General features: G+C 40.3%; 1 protein-coding gene across 1 annotated transcript in view; it reads left to right on the top strand.

The window, feature by feature from the left end:
* rgs7b (regulator of G protein signaling 7b) overlaps positions 1-23,156 on the top strand; it is a 173,416-nt gene that overhangs the window by 62,424 nt on the left and 87,836 nt on the right. The window contains 1 exon segment of the mRNA XM_036571991.1: positions 18,936-19,032. Within this exon segment, the coding sequence (XP_036427884.1) occupies positions 18,936-19,032 (97 nt within the window).

Raw genomic sequence — 23,156 nt, 5'->3', positions numbered from 1 at the left:
ACACACCTGCTTGTCTGCGGTCTGCCTGCTGAATATCAATATACATGGTCAGTACACCATCCCCATTTTAATGCATATAGTTTACTGTCCCTGTCTACAGTGCATAGAGGCACTGCATGAGCAGCGCTGATGCTCAGACAAATTTGCAGTGGTTTCCCCATTTAATCTAAGTATAGTCAGCTAAAACATGTTGGATGTCTGACGTTTACTTTTTTTAGTTTTGCATTGGAGCTACAATATAGTTACAGCTACAGCGATCAGGCATAACATTATGACCACCTCCTTGCTTCTACACTCTTTGTCCATTTTATCAGCTCCACTTACTATATAGGTGCCCTTTGTAGTTCTACAGTTACAGACTGTAGTCCATCTGTTTCTCTGATACTTTGTTAGCCATCTTTTACCCTGTTCTTCAGTGGTCAGGACCCCCATGGACCCTCACAGAGCAGGTACTATTTGGGTGGTGGATCATTCTCAGCACTGCAGTAACACTGACGTGGTGGTGGTGTGTTAGTGTGTGTTGCACTGGTCTGAGTGGATCAGACACAGCAGTCTTGCTGGAGTTTTTAAACACCTCAGTGTCACTGCTGGACTGAGAATAGTCCACCAACCAAAAATATCCAGCCAACAGCGTCCTGTGGGCAGCGTCCTGTGGGCAGCGTCCTGTGGGCAGCGTCCTGTGGGCAGCGTCCTGTGGGCAGCATCCTGTGAAAACTGATGAAGGACTAGAGGATGACCAACACAAACTGTGCAGCAGCAGATGAGCTATCGTCTCTGACTTTACATCTACAAGGTGGACTGACAAGGTAGGAGTGTCTAATAGAGTGGACAGTGAGTGGACACAGTGTTTAAAAACTCCAGCAGCACTGCTGTGTCTGATCCACTCGTACCAGCATAACACACACTAACACACCACCACCACATCAGTGTTAGTACAGTGCTGAGAATGACCCACCACCCAAATAGTACCTGCTCTGTGAGGGTCCATGGGGGTCCTGTCCACTGAAGAACAGGGTAAAAGGGGGCTAACAAAGTATGCAGAGAAACAGATGGACTACAGTCTGTAACTGTAGAACTACAAAGTGCACCTATATAGTAAGTGGAGCTGATTAAATGGACAATGAGCGTAGAAACAGGGAGGTGGTCATAATGTTATGTCTGATCAGTGTATATTATAAAGAATAATAGAAGCTTATGTGCACAAATTGCCTGTCTAAATCATCACACACAAACCACATCGAGTTATTACATAACCTCAAATAGACTTATGTGATTTATGACACTGTATGATATACTGTTATCTATGAACTATAAAATGACTTCTACTAGACCCACAATCTCATGTATACCCTTTAATTTCTTACGACGCTGTGGTCTAAAGATCGCTCTCTTATTTATTGCCCTATGAAGACTTTCTCCCTTTTAGCTACCATGTACTTTTTATTGGAAGATTTTTTTTTAACCTGTGAAGGTGCTTGTCTTTATTTTGTGTTGCTTTTCTTTGCCCTAAGCAGTTCAAGCTGCAAACACTTTCCATATTCTAATGTTCTGTCCCAGATAAAATCACCAGCAGCATCTTTTTAGATTAAGTGAGCTGATTTAGTGCTGGTTTGTACTTTCCACATGGACTGGAAGATCCTAGATTGACACTATTATTGTGGGACAGGTGATGAGTACACTCTTAGAAATGAAGGTTCTGTGCAGGTACATTTTTCGTTCATCAAGGGACAAATAATGTAAATGTTCCTTCAAAGGTGCAACAGTGGTTTTAAGGTCCAGTTGTGAAACTTAAATAGGCTTTTCCTGATGGAAAAGTATATACTTGTATCTTTTCATAACCTAATATTTTAAAACCGAACAATAAAATAAAAAGTCTGGAGACGAGACGGGGTGTGTGGAGTCAATACAATTTATACAGTATAGTCCCAATGGATTATGGTACAGTTATGCTCCCTGACTAAAGGTACTGAGATGTACCTTTGAGAGTACCACCCCAGTGACAAGAGGGGTACTGTCCCAGAGACACATAGTGTATAGTGTATACTGTCTAGTTTCATTTCCATGTTTTCTTCTCATAAACCCACAAAGACGACTTTAACCAGACCCATAATCCCACACAAGAAGCTTTAACCAACCCTATTATCCACCATAGGAGTTGTAACCTGGCCCATAATCCCACATGAGAAATGAATCAGAACTACAGTCCTACTTAGGAAACATTAACTAGACCCATAATCCCACAAAGGAACATTAACCAGACCCATAATCCCACAGAGGAGCTTTAACCAGAGCTCTAATCCCACAGAGATGCTTTAACTAGAGCCATAATCCCCCACAGAAATTTTAACCTGAATCATAATCCCAAACACAAGATTTAACCTGACTCATAATCCATTGTAGGAGCTTTAACATGACCCATAATCCCCTGTCTGAGTTTAAACCTGACCCATAATCCTTTTACGCAACACATAATTCTTCAGAGGAGCTTTAACTTGGTCCAAAATCCCCTGTAGGAGTTTTAACCTGAACCACAATGCCACATAGGAGATAAATCAGAACCATAGTCCTACATATGAAGCATTAAAACCAGATCCATAATCCCATAAACAATGACAGGACCCATAATCCCACCAAGGATCTTTAATTTGAGCCATAATCCCCCATAGGGGTTTTAACTTGAATCACAATCCCTCATACGAACATTAATCAGACCCATAATCCCACAGAGGAGCTTTATCTTAAATCAGAATCCCCCATAGGGTTTTAACCAGAATCATAATCCCAAACAGGAGCTTTAACCTGGCCCATAATCCACTGTAGGAGTTTTAACCTGGTCCATAATCCTACATAAGAGCAATCACCTGACACACAATTCTTCAAAAGGGACTTTACCCTCACCTAAAATCCCCTGTAAGAAGTTTAACCTGACCTATAACCCCACTGAGGAGCTTTAACCAGACCCATAATCCCCTTAGGAATTTTAACCTGAAGCAAATTCCCACATACAAACTTTAATCTGATTTATAATCCTCCAGAGCAGTTTTAACCAGACCTATAATCCCAATTAACAAGATACAGAAACTGACAGATAATCCTTCACTTAAGACTTCAGATAGACCCTGATCTCATGAACATAAAAGTGAAGGTTCCTAAATGGTTATTGATGTGTTTGGTTCTAGAACACAACGTTTAATTGGTATAGACTCTTTATAGTATGAGGACTTTAAAAAGGTTCTTCACACTTGCACATCAATGCAAAAATGGTTCTTTTAAAGACTCCTTCATTCCATTGATAGTGGTTGCTCTATGGCATCACTCCAAAGAACACCTTTTGGCATCTTTATTTTGCAGACCACTGATGACGTGGCAGCCTCACGGACTGTTCTGTTCATGGACAAGTCTATTCACACTCATTCCTTTGTTATCCCTGCTTGCTTTCTTTTTCATCTCTCCTTCACCTTTTCTCTGTAAGCTCTCCTGCTGCCTTGCCGTTCCATTATGCCAAGGTTCACATATTCCGTTCTTTTCTGATAGTCCAAACTATCAGACACAAGACATCAGAAGCCTTGATCTGGAAGTCCTTGTACCTAGATAGATCAAATGAAGACTTCCACTTCTTTGAAGCAGTACACCTGTGTGCTTGTGCTGTCATCACAGGTAGAGAGAAAAACACCCGTTAAGCAGCCAGTGTTAGCATCTATTGACAACTGGTTTCAGTTGGTTTCTTAAAATGAATTAGTACAAAGGTTCCTTTGAGACACAAAGCCAAGGCCTGCTACAGGGGTCAGGTGCAACAAGCATCTGTGCTGTACCAAAGCTGTTTACAAGCCACTTCATGCGAGTCTGAGTCGAGTGTCAAGTCTCTGGATAATGTGAGTAGAAATGTCGAGTCTGAAGTCTTTATTATTGCGTTTAGTTTGGTCTTGTTTTTAGCTGCATTGTACAAAAGTACAAAAGCTGCATTGTACAAAACCACCGCTAAAAACCTGTCAGGTTCAATACGACTTAAAGCAGCACTATGTAATATTTTTTTTATTAAAACAGAAAGAAGTAGCATCACTGAGTATAGAGAGAAAAAAGAACACACTAAAATATGGTGAGCGTGCTCTGCTGTGAGTCGCCCTGTAAAGCCTGAAATAATCATTTAAAAGTCAGAGGTTCTGGATTTGGTGAGAGTTTTTTGGACCACGTCATATGTCTTTATGAATGTCACACGCACAGGTTCAAAAAGCAGGTCTGACTCGATGTTTAGGTCACAAATTTATAAAATTTAATTATACTGATGAAGACATGATGACAATAGTTCAATTCACAATAATTCATTCACATCCTCAAAAGACACAACCTTGACGGCTCCCGAGGGGCGCAACCGTCTTAGCGTTGGCCTTTTCATCAGGAGATGATGCTACAGCCATCCATGGCCAGGAGTCAAAGAGAGCACAATTGGCCTCGCTCTCTGGGTGGGTAGGATGTCTCCCCCATCACCTTCCGTGATGCTGGTCAGCGCAAGCTTCTGTTAGGTGATGTAACAGATCTGGTGGTTGGAGCTTTCCTCCAAGTGTGTTCAGCTGTCCAATGTCAATGCGGTGGCGCTTCACAGGTCTCGGAGGAAGCCTGTGCTAGCCTTCGCCCTCCTAGCACTGGTGGTATCATGTGATTGTGGGAGTCCTAACTACTGGGTGGAATTTGACACGACTAAATTGGGGAAGAAATCCAGAAGACGTGCCAAGTTTGACCAAGTTTTAACTGAGTTCCCTTCCAATAGTCCTTTAACACACTCGCAAAAGTCAGAATCATCCGTTTTTGGGGGTCCAAAGCTCAACCAGCATTACAAAATGATGTTCTGCATCTGGCATGCAATAAAACATTTCCACCAGAGAGGTCTCCAAATCCCCAAATCCTACACAGTGTAGCTATAATAACAAGCTTGTATACAGGATTATATGGATATAAGATATTTACGTATACACACACACACACACACACACACATATATATAATATGTATGTATATGTGTGTGTGTGTATATGTATGTATGTGTGTGTATATATATATGTGTGTGTGTGTGTGTGTGTGTGTGTGTATGTATGTATGTGTGTATGTATGTATGTATATATATATATATATATATATATATATATATATATATATATATATATATATATATATATTTATATATATATATATAACGCACCCACTAAAAGGGCCACATTAAAAAACCTCAACAAACAGCTAAACCTCAGCTAATGTGTTTGGTTATATGGCGTGTGCAATTTGGTAGAAAACTGCTGTCCCATAGATTGTTGTTGGGGGGATGAGGTGTGTTTAGAAAGAGAGAGGGAGAGAGAGAAGAGGAAAAAAGAGACATAATGAGAGGAGAGGGAGGCAGAAGGTGTGAAGAAAAGATGGAGAGCATAAGTCTTCCTGATAGAAAACTGTTCAAAGTCACCGAAGTCATCAGAAAGGTTAGATTAAAACTCGGCCAGGCTCTGAGCCATTCGTCAAACTGCTCTAGTGAACAGTGGGGAAAGGTTAACGCGGATATGAAGTGGAGACAAAGACCGCCAAAGGAGAGAAAATAATGTCTCAGAATTGGTGGCTAGTTTTACAATTTCAGTCCATGCGATCAGGAAAATAGCTCGAACTGTCCCGATGGCTCTGTGTGTCAGTCCAGATTTCTTTCAGAGATTCGCTTATGAAGCAATGTAGCATCCGCTTCTCAGCACAAGCATAAACAACTTGGTGGAATCCATCCCCTCATTCGAAGCTTCAAATACAGGCCAGTCACTTTCTTCTAAAAAACACACAGATGTGGCAGATGAGACAAAGATTTACCACAGATCTATTGGATTTTCCCCACTCAGTCCTGCAGAATCAGATTTGGAAATTAAACATAATCGATTTTTTTATTACTGTATTTATGAATAAGAATTTACCTTATTTGCATAACATCCATTTTGCTTGTGACCTCACACACAATGTGAACATGGTAGTCAGTTATTCAGCAGATGTGAGAAAAAGAGAGCAAAACATTTGCCTCATTTGTTCCTCATCTAAGTTTTGAAAGCACTGCGCTCTCAGATATAATGGTAGTAATCTGTCACTGGGGCAGTCCCCCTCTTGGCACTGGGGTGGGACCCTCAAGGGTTCATCTCAGCACCTTTAGTCAGGGAACATAACTGTAACATAATCCATTGAAATGATATTTTCTAAGCTGTACTGACTCCACACACCCCGTCTCGTCTCCAGGCTTTTTATTTTATTGATCTGTTTTAAAACATTAGGCTATGAAAAGAACACAGCACTGTTTAATGCAAAACCTTCAGTTTATAAGTACTTTTTAGTCACCAAATTACCACAGCGAGTCTTCTCTGCCAGTTTTCTCATGCTGGGGCTCAATCTCAAACGGCTCCTTGTTCCCTATATAGTGCACTATGTAGGAATTTAAATAGTCCTTCACCCTAACAATGCAAAATATTGCTAAAAATGGTCATTTGGGATTCATCCGCATTCATACTCAACAGGCAGTGCATTGTTTGACAGCAGAAGCTCGAATTTCTAAACTTAATTTTACACAGTGCACAGTCCCTAGTATTTAGTTAGGGAGTACGGAGCTGTTTGGGATTCGGTCTGGGTTTGATGTTACTTCTGACTGAAACACGGACATTTGAAGTGTGTAAGACTTTCAGGTGACATTCTTTAGACTTTTATATTGCCATTTTCAGTGAATCATATTGTGAGTACTTTAATTCAAGCCTGTGATATTAATGATGGAGCTGTTTAGCATGTTTGCTATCTTTTAGCCTGTTGGCTAGCTGACCAGCCTAGTTCTAGATAACAAAATACCTTTTCAGCTCCTCAGTTTAAACAAAAACAGGTTCTTACTTCATCAGTACACTCGGTGCTCCGTGAGAGCAGCATTAGAGTCAAAGATGAATCCCTTAACAGCAAAAGCGTTTTTCGTGTTGTGGCGCAGTGATACAGAGTTCAGTTGCTGTGAGACGGTCATAGCCGTGGTATATCGTGGATTTTACAGCCTGGAACTGTCCATTTTATAATAAAGATTTTACACACTCCTTATGTCAAAGTATAAAGTAGTCAAAGGGGTAGAATGTTGCAGGGCAGAATTAATCTCCACAGCTGGGGATGCTGGGGAGCTTTATACCTCTTTAGCCAACACATGACATTGGGCATGGCGATCTTAGGCTCATCTGCAGGTGGTCCAGAGCATTCCAGCCTATGGGTCATTGCTTTTCTATGAACACTTGTGTCAGCAATGGGTGCAACTTAAAGTAAATTCATAGTAGAAAGTATTCAAAGTAGAACAGGCATCTGGATAGCAGATACAAGGTACTGTGCAGGTTCATTTTCCGTTCATCGAGATACAAACAATGTCAGTGTTCCCTCAAAGGTACAACAGTGGTTTTAAGGTCCAGTTGTGCACCTTAAATAAGTTTTTCCAGGTGAAAAGTACCTTTTCATAACCGAATGTTTTAAAGCAGATCAATAAAATAAAAAGCCTGGAGACGAGACGGGGTGTGTGGAGTCAGTACAACTTCCAGCTGTATCAGTTTTAATGAAAGTGCTAAAAGCATTGATGCACTCTTGTTGATTCTCAGTGAAACTGTACAAATGTCACTGTAGGACTCTTAACAAGACGAAAAGCATCATGTCAAAGACAAACAATATGTTAATCAAGACAAAATACAACACAAGCCATTTCATATTTATAAAGCAGAGAAGCTGCTACATGATCTACTGTATCCTGTGATTAAACAGTAGTGTGTGTCCTCCTGGTGTGAAACCCATTTACGTCGCTTCTGATAACACGGAGGAGGATGAGTCATCACAAACAGGCTGTTTTCTGTTTGAACTGTTACCCAATACTGTCAAGAGTGTGTTTGTGTGAGTGCTTGTGTGTGACTTTCAAAGAGCCTATATAGCTTAAAAAGTAATAAAATAAAAACAAATCCATGCTTTTTTGAAATAACAGTTTGGTGTAGTTTGTAAACAGTGCCAAAACACACCTTTCACTCCTCAGTTCATACAGAAACTAAGCTGCTGTTTTTATGATGTCATGAAAACCAACACATTTCCATATATCCACTCATTCAGCCTATAGCATATTAGCTCCACCCATTCACACTAAAGAGTGTTACAGCCTGGACGTTGGACTGCTTTTCGAATGAGGCACATCACATGAACACACTCTTCACCACAGCCCCACCCCACACAAAACAAAATCTCTTTAATTCTGTTCCACAATTTAGAGATCAGCTTGTAGAAAAAGGCAGAATGTATCTTAGCAGAGCCTCCTAACACAGTACTAACACAGTACACAGTACTGTAGCAACATAATACTGTAGCAAATGCTAACAGGCCAGATTCCTGCTTGTGTTTGCTGTGGTTACAGTAGTCAATCCATTTTCCCAGTTGAACATGCCTTTACCTCCTTAATCTGATATTTCACACAAAGTCCAACTTCTGCCCGAAAATAAATGCTTAAAAAATGAATCCTTGATCCGTAGGTCTTGGGTTGATGATCGTCTCACATATTTGTTTTTACAATTAGTTACCAGCCTCTTTCAGATAAATAACAGAATAATTCTGCAGTTGAAGGGATTGAACAGTATTATTTGTGTGTGTGTGTGTGTGTGTTTTCGCTCTAGTTACTTGGTCAGTTCACACTGCGTTGAAGGTGAACCTTGCTGGAGAAAAGACCTTTCACCATATTGACATTGTTGCCATAGTGGACCATGTGCGTCACGGCTGTCTGGCTGACCCAGGGGCAGACGAGTGTGTGTGTGTGTGTGTGTGTGTGTGTGTGTGTGTTAGGAGATGGAACAGAATAAGATGTATTCAACAGAATTCTAGGACAGCTTCTGCTCTCCATGCCCATACACTCTCGGGCTCAGAGAGAGAGAAGATAAGCTGTGGTTATAAAGAGAGAGATCAGTTGTTTTTGTTTTCATTTAAAGGTATATGGTATACAGTATATCATTCTGGAAAAGGGTTGTTGATGTTTGAACTCAACAAACCAAATACACCCCTCCCTTCAGTGCTGCTCCAGAAGCAAGGTCAATGACACAGCGCTAACAAACTTCATAGCCTTCAAACCCTTCACAAACATTGTACGGACAAACACCATGACATGACATTAGAGTCAACAACAGCACAGCAAATAATGTAACTAATGTTAGCTAGGCTGTGGGTTAACAAACTGGTACTACCACTATGAGGCTAACCAGTTGCTATCACAAACATTAGCAAACAGGACAAAACAATACTGACCTACTGGTTCTGTCAAACGGCAGAAATAAGTTAATGTTACCAACCTGTCAAGTGGGAACAGAGCAACCTCTTCATCCTTTTCCATGCCGTTCAACTCGGTCAGCTTCTTTTTCTCCAGATTCTTGTTCAAATTTTCCTGTTCCCCCTTAAATCATGCAGCAGTTAGGCCATATTCAGGTGCCTCAGCTTCTTGTTCGAATTTTCCTGTTGCCCCTTAAATGGTGCAGCAGTTAGGCCATATTCAGGTGCCTCAGCTTCTTGTTCGGATTTTCCCAGTCCACCTTAAATGGTGCAGCAGTTAAGCTTTATTCAGGTGCATCAGGTTCTTGTTTGAATTTTCCCATTCTACCTTAAATGTTACAGCAGTTAGGCCATATTCAGGTGTCTCAGCTTCTTGTTTGAATTTTCCTGTTCCACCTTAAATAGTGCAGCAGTTGGGCTATATTTAAGTGCCTTAGCTTCTTGTTTGAATTTTCCTGTTCCACCTTAAATAGTGCAGCAGTTGGGCCATATTCAGATGCCTCTGTTTCTTGTTTGAATTTTCCTGTTCCACCTTAAATAGTGCAGCAGTTGGGCCATATTCAGATGCCTCTGTTTCTTGTTTGAATTTTCCTGTTCCACCTTAAATAGTGCAGCAGTTGGGCTATATTTAAGTGCCTTAGCTTCTTGTTTGAATTTTCCTGTTCCACCTTAAATAGTGCAGCAGTTGGGCCATATTCAGATGCCTCTGTTTCTTGTTCGAATTTTCCTGTTCCACCTTAAATGGTACGGTAGTTACATATCTACTGCACTCAAATTCGCAAAACACTCCAAAATTTGACCCCAATTCATTTTCAGCAGGGAGTGTTAAAACTGTATGGGGGATTGTGGGATATCAAGCAGTGGGGGGAAAAAAGCCATTCAACTTCATGCAATTCACAAATATCAGCTGCATAGTGGTTCCTCTCAGTGTCGTGCTCTTAAGGAATTTCTCCTTTTGAGTCTTGGTTCCTCTCAGTGGTTCTTCTTGATGATCTTAGGGGGGTTATCCTCACACACAGACTGGCACACGTCTCCTTTGGGAGGCTGGACCTGCATTTCTGTACAGCAACTTTTGGCCAATGTTGGAAAAATAAGACAAGTGAGTGCAGAATGTAAATTTACAGTGTACAATCAATGTTGTTGGGGAGTTATTTAGTGTTATTTATTCTAAAACAGTGAAGTAACTCATTCACACCAGGCAATTAATTCAAAAATCTTTCTTTTTTAAGTCATTCTTTCCTTCTGAAATGAGCTCCACTGTTTGTTTATTATACCCAACTTCGTCTGCTTACACTAATAATGGAAACAATATCAGAAAAGTATAAATAAATTCAGATGTACTCATTATAATCTTGTTGGTTCCACTGTGTTATGTGGCTCAGTGAAAAATACACGGTTCATGTAGGTACTGGTTTGTCTTGGCCAGAAACATACAATCACAGATTAGTCATGCAAAGGTCCTAGAACTGTGTCACAGGCTTATCTTCAGTTCAGTTTAGCCTTATGAATAATGTAGTAAATGTGTACAGCAAAAAAGAAAAATGTCTAGAGTGAATTGACATCTTAAGGAATGGTTTAGTGAACAAAAAACCCTTTACCTCCAATGTAGTTGATCAGCCAAGACATGTTTGTTTCTTTAGTTTTGCACTGATGCTACAAGGCTGATGTAGCTGATGGAAGATTAAGAGCACTAATGCTAATTGGGGGGGTATAAGCTTCTATTGCTTGTTCGCTACATTAGCCACTTAACTTCAGTGCAGAACTTATAAACAACTAATTCAGACACCAAACGTCTTAATTGCTTTTTTAAAAGTTGAAATTACATTAGATTTTTTTGTCTTTAAAGGCACTTATACAATATGCTGCAAGGCAATAAGAAACATATTGCATAAATATAAGGCCTCCACACCAAGTTATGCAAATCTGCATTTATTACTGGCTATTTGGTGACAGCCCAGTGTTTCAGGGCTTTAAATATTAATGGTAACAGATCACAGCATTTCATACACATCAAAACCATAATTTCAGTGCCTGCCTGTGGTGACATTTGAGTAATTTATGTCCTTCCACGAGACATTTCCTCTAAGATCTTGATTTTGCCTGACGATAGAGCACTCATAATCAGGGGTTAAACTGGGTCAGCCCTCAACCTTTGGTTCATGTGAACAGCAAATAGAGCTGAGCTTCAGTGCTGCGCTTGGAAATTGGCCGGTAATAAAAAGTTTGCGTGTATAAATTGTCAGTGTTACCAACCAAGATGATCTATATGCAGAAATATTTGTAGAACACACTGATTTCTGTGGACTGATGCATCTGCTATGAGAGCTAAACAATTATGAAAATGATCTACAGATTACATCAAAAGTGGCAATCATCGGGGTCCAATCACTGCATGCATTACGTAACCAGTTCTTAGAATGGCCTCTATTTGTAGTAGATGCTGGATCTGAAAACGAGATGTCTGGAATATTTTGTTCCAAATGACCTTTTAACTAACATATGGTAAGCCACAGAGGTTTTTTTATATATATATATATGTTTTTTTTCACTTTTATTATATGTATGATTAGAGCTAGCTGTGTAGAAGTAGCAGATCTTTCAGTGCGCTGGCTGCATCATCAATCCTAAGAGATCTAGAGTTGTTGGTGACTTTTTTGGAATACATTCAATTTATGTAAAGTGTTCATATGTGAATACATAACTACACAGTTAGTTAATGAATTATCATTACATTAGAATTACATTCTGTATTGCCGGCCTACAACTTTTTCTTTCCAAAAAACAGAACTGTACACAACAAAAACTTCTCATCAAATTTAAATCATAGTAAAATATCTCTCCTTACAAACACAAATGTGATACGGATTGAAAGTTTAGGATCGGGGCTCTGAGTGAGAAATAATGAAACAAAAAGTAAGGAGTGGCATTTCGACCTGGGGGACCTGGGGGGGCTAAAGAGTTGAGCACTGTCTCTGCTCTAGCACACCTGATTCCACTCATGAAGAGCTTGATAATTAGCTGAAGAGTTGGATCAGGCGTGTTAGAGCAGGGAAAGCTGTGATGTCCTCCAGGAACAGATGTGAGATCTACAGGCCTCAGGGGTGGTTGATTGCCCAAAGCAGGAAATTTGAAAACTGAGGTGAAGCTGCAAGAAGTTGGATCACCTGAAAGAGAACAGAAAAGAAAAACTCATAAAACTCCGTCTCATAAATTCTGAAAAAAATGAAATTTAAAAGAAAGGGCACTCACTCCCCTACAGCTTCCTGGCATAAAAGATCATTTAATATAAAACAATGAACATTTAAGGTTAAATATTGACGCAACATTTGCTGATATTCAAAGATCCAGCTTGCTTTTCTCCCTGAGGTAGTGTGAGGTGACTGTGTAACGATCTAATGCAAGACCAAAGGTGGCCACACATCTTTCACCATCTTGTTTCAACAGCTCAGAGCCAAAGTTCTGTAGTTCACAAATCTGCAAATCTTTGTGCTTCATTCATTCATCTATTATCTGTCTATTCACTTCATTTCACTGTCCATGGTGGCCGAGAGGAGGATGGATTCCCTATTTGAGTGCTCTCAGTGGTTCTTCCTCATGCTCTTAGGGAGCTTCTCCTTTTGATTCTAGGTTTTATATGGTTCGATATAGAACCTTTTAGAAAAAAGATTCTATGTAGCACCCAAAAAGGGTTCTTTTATTATTATACTGTCAAGCCTGAAACAATAGACAAACGCTTTTTGATGCTATATAGAACCCTTTTCAAAACAGTTCTATATAGAACCATCTACAACACATTCTCCATCAGTCTGAAGAACCTTTTAGAATCCTTTAATCATGCAAAGGGTAGTGTGAGTGTTAATGATTCTATATTGAACCATTCTGTACTAAAGAACCCTTGAAAAACCATCTTATTTGAGTGTGCAGCTTTACATTGAAGCTAATGCATGCTTTGACATATAATTACAATATAGTTACATTAATATTACAGTAGCCATACAATAAAGTGTTTGACACAGTACAGGGTGATGTTTAAAATTTACATTTAAATGTTCATACTAGGCGTAAACACAACAGTTTATTGTAGACATTGCAAAAATTCTTTACAGTGTAGCCAACTAGTGAAAAGAAAAGTACTTCAAACATTCATACAGCCCTTCGCTATGGATAAACCTTCAAAATATGTCATTAGAAAAAGGTTGTCTTAGTCTGAAAACTGGAAAATTTTGCTCACCACTTGTAGGGAGCAAGTACACATTTTTTTATGATTAACATTTTTTAATGATTTTTATCTTAGATCAATACAAAACCACATATATTTGGATTTTGTAACAACATGATCTTCATCCTCTCCCTTCCCAACCCAACTGTGTCTGTACTAGGTTTCGTGACCAGACCAGTGCAATACAAAGTTCTATATCATTAAAAAAAATAAATAAATAAAAATAAATAAATATATAAATAAATGAGCAAGCAAACAAACTCCAGTAAATATTTCAACATACAGATAACCATAGATACACAAGTCTTAGAAATAAATAAATAAATAAATCAGCAAATAAATAAAATGACAAAAAATGAATACATAAATAAAAATGACAACAACAGCAAAGCAGGTCACACCACGGTACTCATCTTTAAGAACTCTCTATAAATGTGCACTTCTAAACACCTGAACAGTTTAAATGATAGTTTTTCATATGCAGCTACTTTGTCCATCTCAGGAACCCTTCTTGAAATGATGGAGGACCCGCTTGCAAGTATACATTTCTAAAACAGATGTAAATTTAATGTAATGAGGCACTGGTTCAGTTTTTAATTTTGGAGTGCTGCTTTAACAAGGACAATGACAAACCAGTAGTGCTGTGATTAGACATAATCTGAACAGCATAGCCTGATGAAACAACACCACAGATTAGCATGCATTCCATGGTGGTCTGACACTGGTTTAGCTGGTCACCCAACATGGTCATACCAGCATCCAAAACACAACATGGTGCTGGTTTTGCTGGTGACCATGCATACTGGTCTATGCTGGTTTTCCTTGCAGCGTAGACCGAGAATGGAGAGCGTGAGGCAGCTGGGAGAGAGAGATCACACCAGACTTCAGCTTTACTATTTCTCTAGTATCTGAGCTTATTAAGGTTGGAGTGTCATGCTGAAGCCACTTAGCCCTGGTTTGCTCCCAGGCTGCTCCAGCATGGCTCCCAAACCCCATTTCCCCAGCACAACACACTTAAAAGAGAGTAATCTTGTTCAGTGACCCTGTGGCGATTATAGGGCGAAAAAAGTTAATCTTTCAAAGGGTGCTTTGGTCGGACCTATTTGTCTTGTGTCCAGTCTCTGAGAAGGCAGTGCTTTTGTCCCAAGTATTTAACCCCTAAATAAGATGAGAACCGAAGAGCTGTGTATTTGTAGCTGCAGCATTTCTGTGTTTCAGCTTCAACTCAAATCAAATCTTGTGGAACATAGGCCTGTTGGACCTCAGTGATTTGTTTTTGTCTGTTTGTTTACTATGTAGTGTGCAGCCAGCATAGAGAATAATCACAGGTCACCAGCGGCAGCATGTGTGTGTGTGTTTGTGTGCACGTAAAGCATCTGACTTTAAGTCCGTAAGCAGCTAACGGGAGAATAAGAAGTGGCTAATCGTGGCGGGACGCAAAATCGGCTTATGCGAAGAGGCTTGAGTGTGTCGGGTCAGTCGAGCCAATCAAACGCTGCCGCAAGGTGGGATGGCAGCCTATCAAAAGCTCACACCTGTATGTTTGGAAGCCACGTAAGGGGGCTCGAGGCTGTCTGCACTCCAAACATCTTATGCAATTAAAATGGGACTTTTTGGATCCTGTTGTAGGAGGAGGTGTAGCTCCTACTCAAGGTTTTAGTCAGTCCTAAGAGAGGGGGAGTTTATGCTAATTTGCAGGGAAGCAGAAAGAACAAAAGATGTTATGCAGAAAAGATTGAGGCCAGTTCTAGCCCCAAATTCCATGTTAAAAATGGAACAAAATAAGTCCTTCAAATGCTTGCAAGCATACTCGGGACAGATTGATTCAGTCCATTTGTGCGCTCGGTAGCTAACTGAACTTGACAGCAGGCAAATGACCCTTAGCCAGCTAGCAAACCTCTCTGCTATCAGAGCAGGCTAGGCTAGCATTAGCTAGTGTTTGCTTTAGCTTGTAGAGATTGCGGTTTACTGCCTGCATGCATGGGGCAATGGTCACACATGGCCATTATCTTTACTGTAATCAAGTCCATAAAGTCCATCGCCTGAAGTTTATAGACAGTGGACCCAATTTATTGAATCATATTCGAGTCACAAGCCTTGAACATATGCTGAAAGAACATTTACCACACTAATTAAACTCCCAGGATCTGCTGCAAGTACATGGGAAGATGCAGCACACTATATGTGCTGTGATGCTGTCGCAATATACGCTCACTGAGCACTTTTAGGAACACATCCTTGTAACAACACTCATTTTATCAGCTCCACTTACTATATAGGTGCACTTTCTAGTTCTACAGTTACAGACTGTAGTCCATCTGTTTCTCTGCATACTTTGTTAGCCCCCTTTTACCCTGTTCTTCAGTGGTCAGGACCCCCATGGACCCTCACAGAGCAGGTACTATTTGGGTGGTGGATCATTCTCAGCACTGGGATGTGGTGGTGGTGTGTTAGTGTGTGTGTTGTACTGGTATGAGTGGATCAGACACAGCAATGTTGCTGGAGTTTTTAAACACTGTGTCCACTCACTGTCCACTCTATTAGGTAGACTACCTCATTGTAGATGTAGTCAGAGACAGTAGCTCAACTGCTGCTGCACAGTTTGTGTTGGTCATTCTCTAGTTCTTCATCAGTGGTCACAGGACGCTGCCCACAGGACGTTACTGGCAGGGTATTTTTGGTTGGTGGACTATTCTCGGTCCAGCAGCAGCAGCTGTGCTCATATGCACATCTGGCACATCAGTTGATATAAAATATAAGAATATATGGTACTACCTGAAGTTTACAATTTTATAGATTCCCTTCCTTGATTCAAATTGAGTGTTTGCTGGTAGAAACCTTTCTCGACCTATCCGAGAACTGAAATGCCCTTCAGATTAGTGGCAGGGATTCCTATTGTCAAGTGTGTAGGGAAAGTCTGAGGGTCTGTTTAAAAGTATTTTGTTTATTTCCTAAAATATGAGTTTTTCATTTTATTCTGCACTACAGCTTCAGTCTGGCTACTGAGTTGAGTCATGAGTCTTGCACATTACAGGACAGTCCAGGCTGCACCGGTGGGCGAAAATAGGGAGTTTTTTCATCTGAACATGAGTGAGTGTGTAGAAGAAGCAGCGTGATGGTGAGATTGGTAGAAAGAGAAACAGTGAGGGGAATCAGCGGGAGGAGAGATAAGCATGGAGAGCAAGAGAGAGGGAGAGGGAGCGCTGTCAGTAAGAGCACGAGAAAATGAGTGACAGCATGAGAGTGAGAGTGTGTGTGTGTGTGTGTGTGTGTGTCAGTCAGAGTTGGACGTGTGGGCAGATGAGCCATGTCTGTGTGTAATGGGGTCAGCACTTACTGTGAGGCAGAAGATGACGGTGATGGCGAAGAACAATAGGACAGGCCTTTTCGCTGGTTACCATTCCCAGCTGATTCCAGAGCCACTGCAGGCGTTTGTTCTTAATGGAGCCCTGATTCAAGTCCACATAACAGCAACAGTGACAACAATAACAATTGTAATCATTGGTCAGGCTCAGGTTTCTGACTTACAAACAAGTTTTGAAGAGTGCCAATACCAGTCATTTAGAGTGGTTTGATGTGAAATGGTTCATTGTAGAAAAACTTAGTGACTCAGATTTTCGTTCCAGTGGTGGTGATGCCGAAGTTGCCATGTCTACAATGCAAACATAGCCATATTATTTACTATTTCAAACCACCAGTGAACCCACACATGTCTTGAGTTTAGTATGTAAAGTTGATTGTGGTAAAGGCTGAAAATATGTTTTTGATAGGCACTATTTTGTTTTATAACATTTTGTATCTAACTCTCCACCATAAATAGGTTTAAGCCTAAATCTGATCTCAACAGCATCATAAAACAATGTCATTAGGCACCATTTTTGCAACTTTCAGGGCTTTTAGAGGCATTAAACACTTGGGAGATCTTTTCCTATACACCAGGGGTGTCCAGTGTTATCCGCAAAGGGCCAGTGTGGCTGCAAGTTTTCATTCCAAATGAGCAGGAGCTCACCCGATTCCGCTTGTTTAATCAATTGCTCATGTGCTATACACCATTGTGAGTTTGTTTGAAGCAAAAATCTGGACCGACTGATTTATTATTTATGATATTAATTTATGAGTATCCTGCCTTCCGCCCAATGACAGCTGGGATAGGCTCCAGCACCCCACCGCGACCCAGAAGGATAAGCGGTTTAGATGATGTATGTATGTATGTATGTATATATTATATATAATAACTGTTGTCGGAAGAAAACCTTGTATCTCCAAATTGGTAACTTTACAGGAGAAGTAAAAAACTTTTCCTTTTAAAAAACTTTACTTTAAATGTAAGTCAATGGAACCAGACTTTTTGCCAAGTCATTTTGATCCATTTCTTTTGGTCCATTCTTAATGAAATTTACACACAATGTAAAGGGCAACAGACATTTTCAAATTATGTCAAAAACTCCACTCAGACCAGCACAACACACACTAACACACCACCACCACAGCAGTGTTACTGCAGTGCTGAGAATGATCCACCACTAAAAATAGTGAATAATACCTGCTCTGTGAGGGTCCATGGAGTCCTGACCACTGAAGAACAGGGTAAAAGGGGGCTAACAAAGTATGCAGAGAAACAGATGGACTACAGTCTGTAACTGTAGAACTACAGAGTGCACCTATATAGTAAGTGGAGCTGATAAAATGGACAATGAGCGGTGAAACAGGGAGGTGGTCATAATGTTATACCTAATAGAATATATGTGTGTTATATGATGTTATATATTTATTTGAAAATAGTACAAAGATAACATGACAACTAAGAAATGTTATTGTTTTTTGAAAAATGTATGCCCATACATTTGTCATAATGTTATGCCTGATCGGGGTGTGTGTGTGTGTGTGTGTGTGTTATTTTTATATATATTAGAAATGTAATTTTCTCTTCTCTATTAAAACACTCAAGTACCTGTGCACATCCTTAATGTAGGGCCAAAATATCTATGTTCCAAATTCCAGACCCCAGCCTTTTAACAGAGAGGCCTCAGGCCCTCGAAACAGCTGCACCTGCACAAGCTGAATGCAACTTTTTTTCCAACACATTTAGCTCCCATACAGACTTCAGAGTGTAGCAAAGAAATTTATGTAAAAATTTCCGGCTCATTCTCCCTCTTGCACAATATTCAGTGATGAGTAGGATGTGTAATTCCTGCCATGCAAAGCAAATGAGAGTACTGAATGAGTACATATAATTACAGAGAGAAGTTATCCCATGATTACATAGAAAAGGAGCTTAATTAAGGAGGGTGTAATTATCTTGATTGTTAATGACGTGAGGCTGTAAAACACTCAGTTCTCTGGTGTTCTTCCTTCTCTTCTCTTCTCCTCTCCTCTTCCCTCCTTCTCTCCTCCTCTTCTGCAGATGGAGGACATCATCGCTCGAATGCAGGAAGAGAAGAATGGCATCCCCATCCGCACGGTCAAGAGTTTCTTGTCCAAGATCCCCAGCGTTTTTTCAGGTGGGTTACAGATCACCCTACTACTACTTTGTTTTTAATTGTTTCAGCTGTGTACTGCCATTATTTACTTGCCCTGGTGATACTAAATCCCCCTCAGACTGTTAGTGTCCTATAGGGGTGGGAATCTCTAGGCACCTCACGATTCGATTACGATTCAGAGGCTGCGATGCGATTATAAAACGATTATCGATGCATCTCGATGCATCTTTTTTCTCTATACAGGATTTCTATCTTCCTACTGTCTAAAAACTTGGTAGTTTTAAAGCAAAGTATTTGTAATGATCCATAATGTAAATGCATTATGGATCATTACAAATACTTTGCTTTAAATATCTAAAATATCTTTTATTAATAAATCAAATGGAAGTGATGTGGCAAGTGAACTAGAAGGCTCTCATTCAGAGACGCTGCTGCCACTCATCTGCGATAAAATGCGCTGTTACCCTGAAATAAGATCCAGTGGTGATGGGTGTCCACGCAGCACGTTACAGCCATCCTTCCCGTTTTCTTTAGTGATCTTATAACTTCGGTTTTGGTCTCGTTGTAGAGAGTGGGGGGTCGAGTGGGGGGCGGGTATTTTCGAGACTGGACGCTGAATCTCGGCTCCAAAGTGTGCAGCATAGCGCGAAAGCCCTGGTTCTCAACGACCGAGAACAGACAGCAGGTCACACAGCACCGAGGTCGAACGAAAAAACAGAGATTAAGACGAACATTTGGAGGACTTATTCGTATTTATAAGCAGCGCGGTTGGTTAAATCTGCAACGAGAGTTAAAAAAAGTTGCGAAAATGAACTCGCTTCTCTTTCGAATTTTCCCGTTCCACCTTAAATGGTGCAGCAGTTACATTCGGCGCCTAAGGCAGAATTTAAGGTGGAACGGGAAAATTAGAACGAGAAGCTGGCGAATGAGAAGCGACTTCAGCCTCGTAAAACAGCCGGATGCTGAAACATTTTACAAGAAACTCTTCTAGTTTTGAAGAAAAGTTTTCTGGCGGAGATGGGAGGAAAACGGCTAAAGCTTAAAGTAGAGCGAAGTAAATCTGCGCTCTCGTTTATATTTTTAGCCCATACTACGACATTAACACGTACTGGACATTAAATGTTGTGGCTCCCGAGGTGGTTTAACTTTGTTGAAAGGACAAAACGGCTCTTATTAACATTTGTGTTGTGACTCCTGATCTAACCTGGCTTTAATGCAGAGGGAGCCGGTCGGATTTCTCACTCATCCCGTTGTGTTTTTGTTATGTGCCGCCACAGACTGTCCGGGCGCTGCACTTACCCACTTCCAAATTCCGCCTTTTGCGTTCCGTCAACATTACGTTAGAAATTAAATATTTAGAAAATCGATTTTTGACATTTGTGAATCAGTTCAGAATCGTTCACGTCCGCATCGCGATGCATCTAAGAATCGAGTTTTTCCCGCCCCCCTAGTGTCCTACAATTACATTTATGCGTCAGTGCCACTCTAGAACAGACATATCTGGTCATATTGGTCATCACTGAAAAGGGAAACTTGTGCAGCAGTGTCACAGAATCCCAATTGTGGGGGAGTTGGTGTGTTTGAATGGCCCTCATGAACTCCTAAACTTTTTAATTCTTAAATTTACCAAGGATGTTCCACTGAAATGACCAGAAAGTTATACACTTTATGGCCAAAAGTATGTGGACACCTGAACATCACACCTATATGAGCCTGTTGGCATACCATTCCAAAACCAGGAGCATTGATATGGAGTTGCCCCCCTTTGCTGTTACAATAGCCTTTACTTTTCTGGGAAGGTTTTCCACAAGATTTTGGAGTGTTTTTGTGGGAGTTTGTGCCCTTTTAGTCAATCAAGCATTTGTGAGGGAGTTGGGGGAGGTCTGGCTCGATCGATGTTCCAATTCATCTTAAAGGGGTGGGGTTCAGTGGGGTTGAGGTCAGGGCTCGTCAAACCTTTGTTCAATTGTGCAACAAGGGCACAGTTATTCTTGAACAGAGAAGGGTTTTGCCCAAACTGTTGCCACAAGTTAAAAGGATGTAATCGTCTAAAACATCTTTGTATGCTGTAGATTTAACTTTACCCTTTGCTGAAACTGTCCATGACTTTAATAAACAGATCAATATCCCTCCTCCACCAAACCTTCCTGCCTTGTGCATTTTAGTGGGTAGTGTTCTTTTTGCATCTGCCAAAGCTAGATTCATCAGATAGTGAAGCTTGATTAATCACTCCAGAGAACACATCTGCTCCAGATTCTAGTAATGGTGTGCTTTACCTGGCACTGGTCAATCCTAGCAGATATATGCATTGTTCAGCTAATAAATCTATAGTTGCTGATGACCATACAAATGTAAAGAAACGGCAGTTATGTTAGTAACTGTTTGTTTAGAACTGTCGGGATATACCACATGTCGTAGAAACTTTAGGCCAAAACCTTTTGTCGCCACCCAGTTCTTTTTCTTTAACTTTGAGTTTCTCCGCATAATTATTGTATTCCATCTACAGTCCATCTCTTGATGCTTAATCATTGGTAGCCATTCTCTAGCCCGGGGGTCAGCAACCCAAATGTTAAAAAGAGCCATTTTGTCCTTTCAACAAAAATCACACCACCTTGAGAGCCACAGCATTTTATGCCCATTTTCTTGAAGTAACATTTTAGCATCTTGGCTGAAAATATGTCATGATGCGTGCTAGCTAATGTCCTAGTATGGACGAAAAAATGTAATAAAAAAGAGATTTTCTTTGCTCTGCTTTAAGCTTTAGCTATAGCCAATTTTCTCGTATCTCCAGCAGGAAACGTTTCCAGAAAAGCAGAAGAGTTTCTTGTAAAATGTTTCAACATTAGAGGCTGAGTCAGCTTCTCATTCTCAAGCTTCTTGTTTGAATTTTCCCATTCCACCTTAAAAGGCGCTTGAGGCACCAAACTGTAACTGCTGCACCATTTAAGGTGGAATGGGAAATTTCAAAGAAGAAGCTGCTGAATGAGAAGCTGACTTCAGCTTTGCAACATTTTATTGTTTGACAGTTTCTCGCTGCAGATTAAACATATCAGGAAACCAGCTGGAGTGATTTATAAATGCAAATTAGTCCATTTGTCTCAAATCTACAGGGCCATATCTCCAAAGAGTGTTTAATCTATGCTGTTCTGACTGTTCATGGCTGTTCTAGATAGCTTTATCATAAAATGGCCCCAAGACATATATATATATATATATATATATACACATACACACACTATACGTGTACTGTAAAGTCTAGATTGTAAATGATAAATTAGTGAAATGACCTCTTCGTTTATTATATCCAGCTTGTGAGTGCTTAAACTTCTTGGTATTTGAATGGCAGATGTATTGGTTACCAGTATTATGATAACAACGCTCATCTGAATTGAACTGAATCAAAGTTGCTATACATGCCCCATGTTCTTGTATGTGCATGGTGTAAACTATTTTTTAGTGACTTTGTTAGAAGTTCTGTCATTTTGGCTCTGTTAATGAATAGTTTAGTGGCGGCTCTTTAGCGGTTCTTTGATAGAGGCCTTGTTAGCAGTTCTAATTTAGTAGCTCTGTTGGTTGATCAGTGACTTTGTTAGCAGTTCCAGTTTGTTGACTCTGATATGTCAACTCTGTTCGCTATTTTGTGATAGGCAGAGGTTTTGTCAGTGGTTCTAGTTTAGTGACATGTTTAGTGATCTAGATAAAGCCCTGTTAGTGCTTTTAGTTGTGCGCCTTTGTTAGTGGTAATACAATACTGGCTCTGTTGACCTTCTAGTTGGTCTGTTAGCATTTCTGTGAAAGTGACTGTGAGCAGTTTTGTGATTGACCGTGGCTTCTTTAGTGGTTATAGTTTAATGGCTCTGTTAGCGATTCTAGTTTATCGACTCCGTTAGCGGTATTGTAATTGTGGTTTTGTTAGCATTTCTTGTTTAGTGGCTTTGTTTGTTTAATGGTTCTTGTTGGCCTTATTATCAGTCCCAGAGAGCTACGAGGCAGATGATCATCAGGTAGAGTGAGAGCACATGGAACTATGAATCCTAATGAAGAAGTCATCAAGTGGGCACACATGCACCAGGCCAAACATTCATTTAAGCCACCAAATGATCAGGGTAATGAAGAGGAGAGCTGGTAGGGGAGCTATCAGGAAA

The sequence above is a fragment of the Colossoma macropomum genome, unplaced genomic scaffold, assembly GCF_904425465.1.
Source record: "Colossoma macropomum unplaced genomic scaffold, Colossoma_macropomum, whole genome shotgun sequence".
NCBI lineage: Eukaryota > Metazoa > Chordata > Actinopteri > Characiformes > Serrasalmidae > Colossoma > Colossoma macropomum.
The sequence above is the reverse complement of the archived record's forward strand: the minus strand, read 5'-3'. Positions and strand labels throughout refer to the sequence as shown.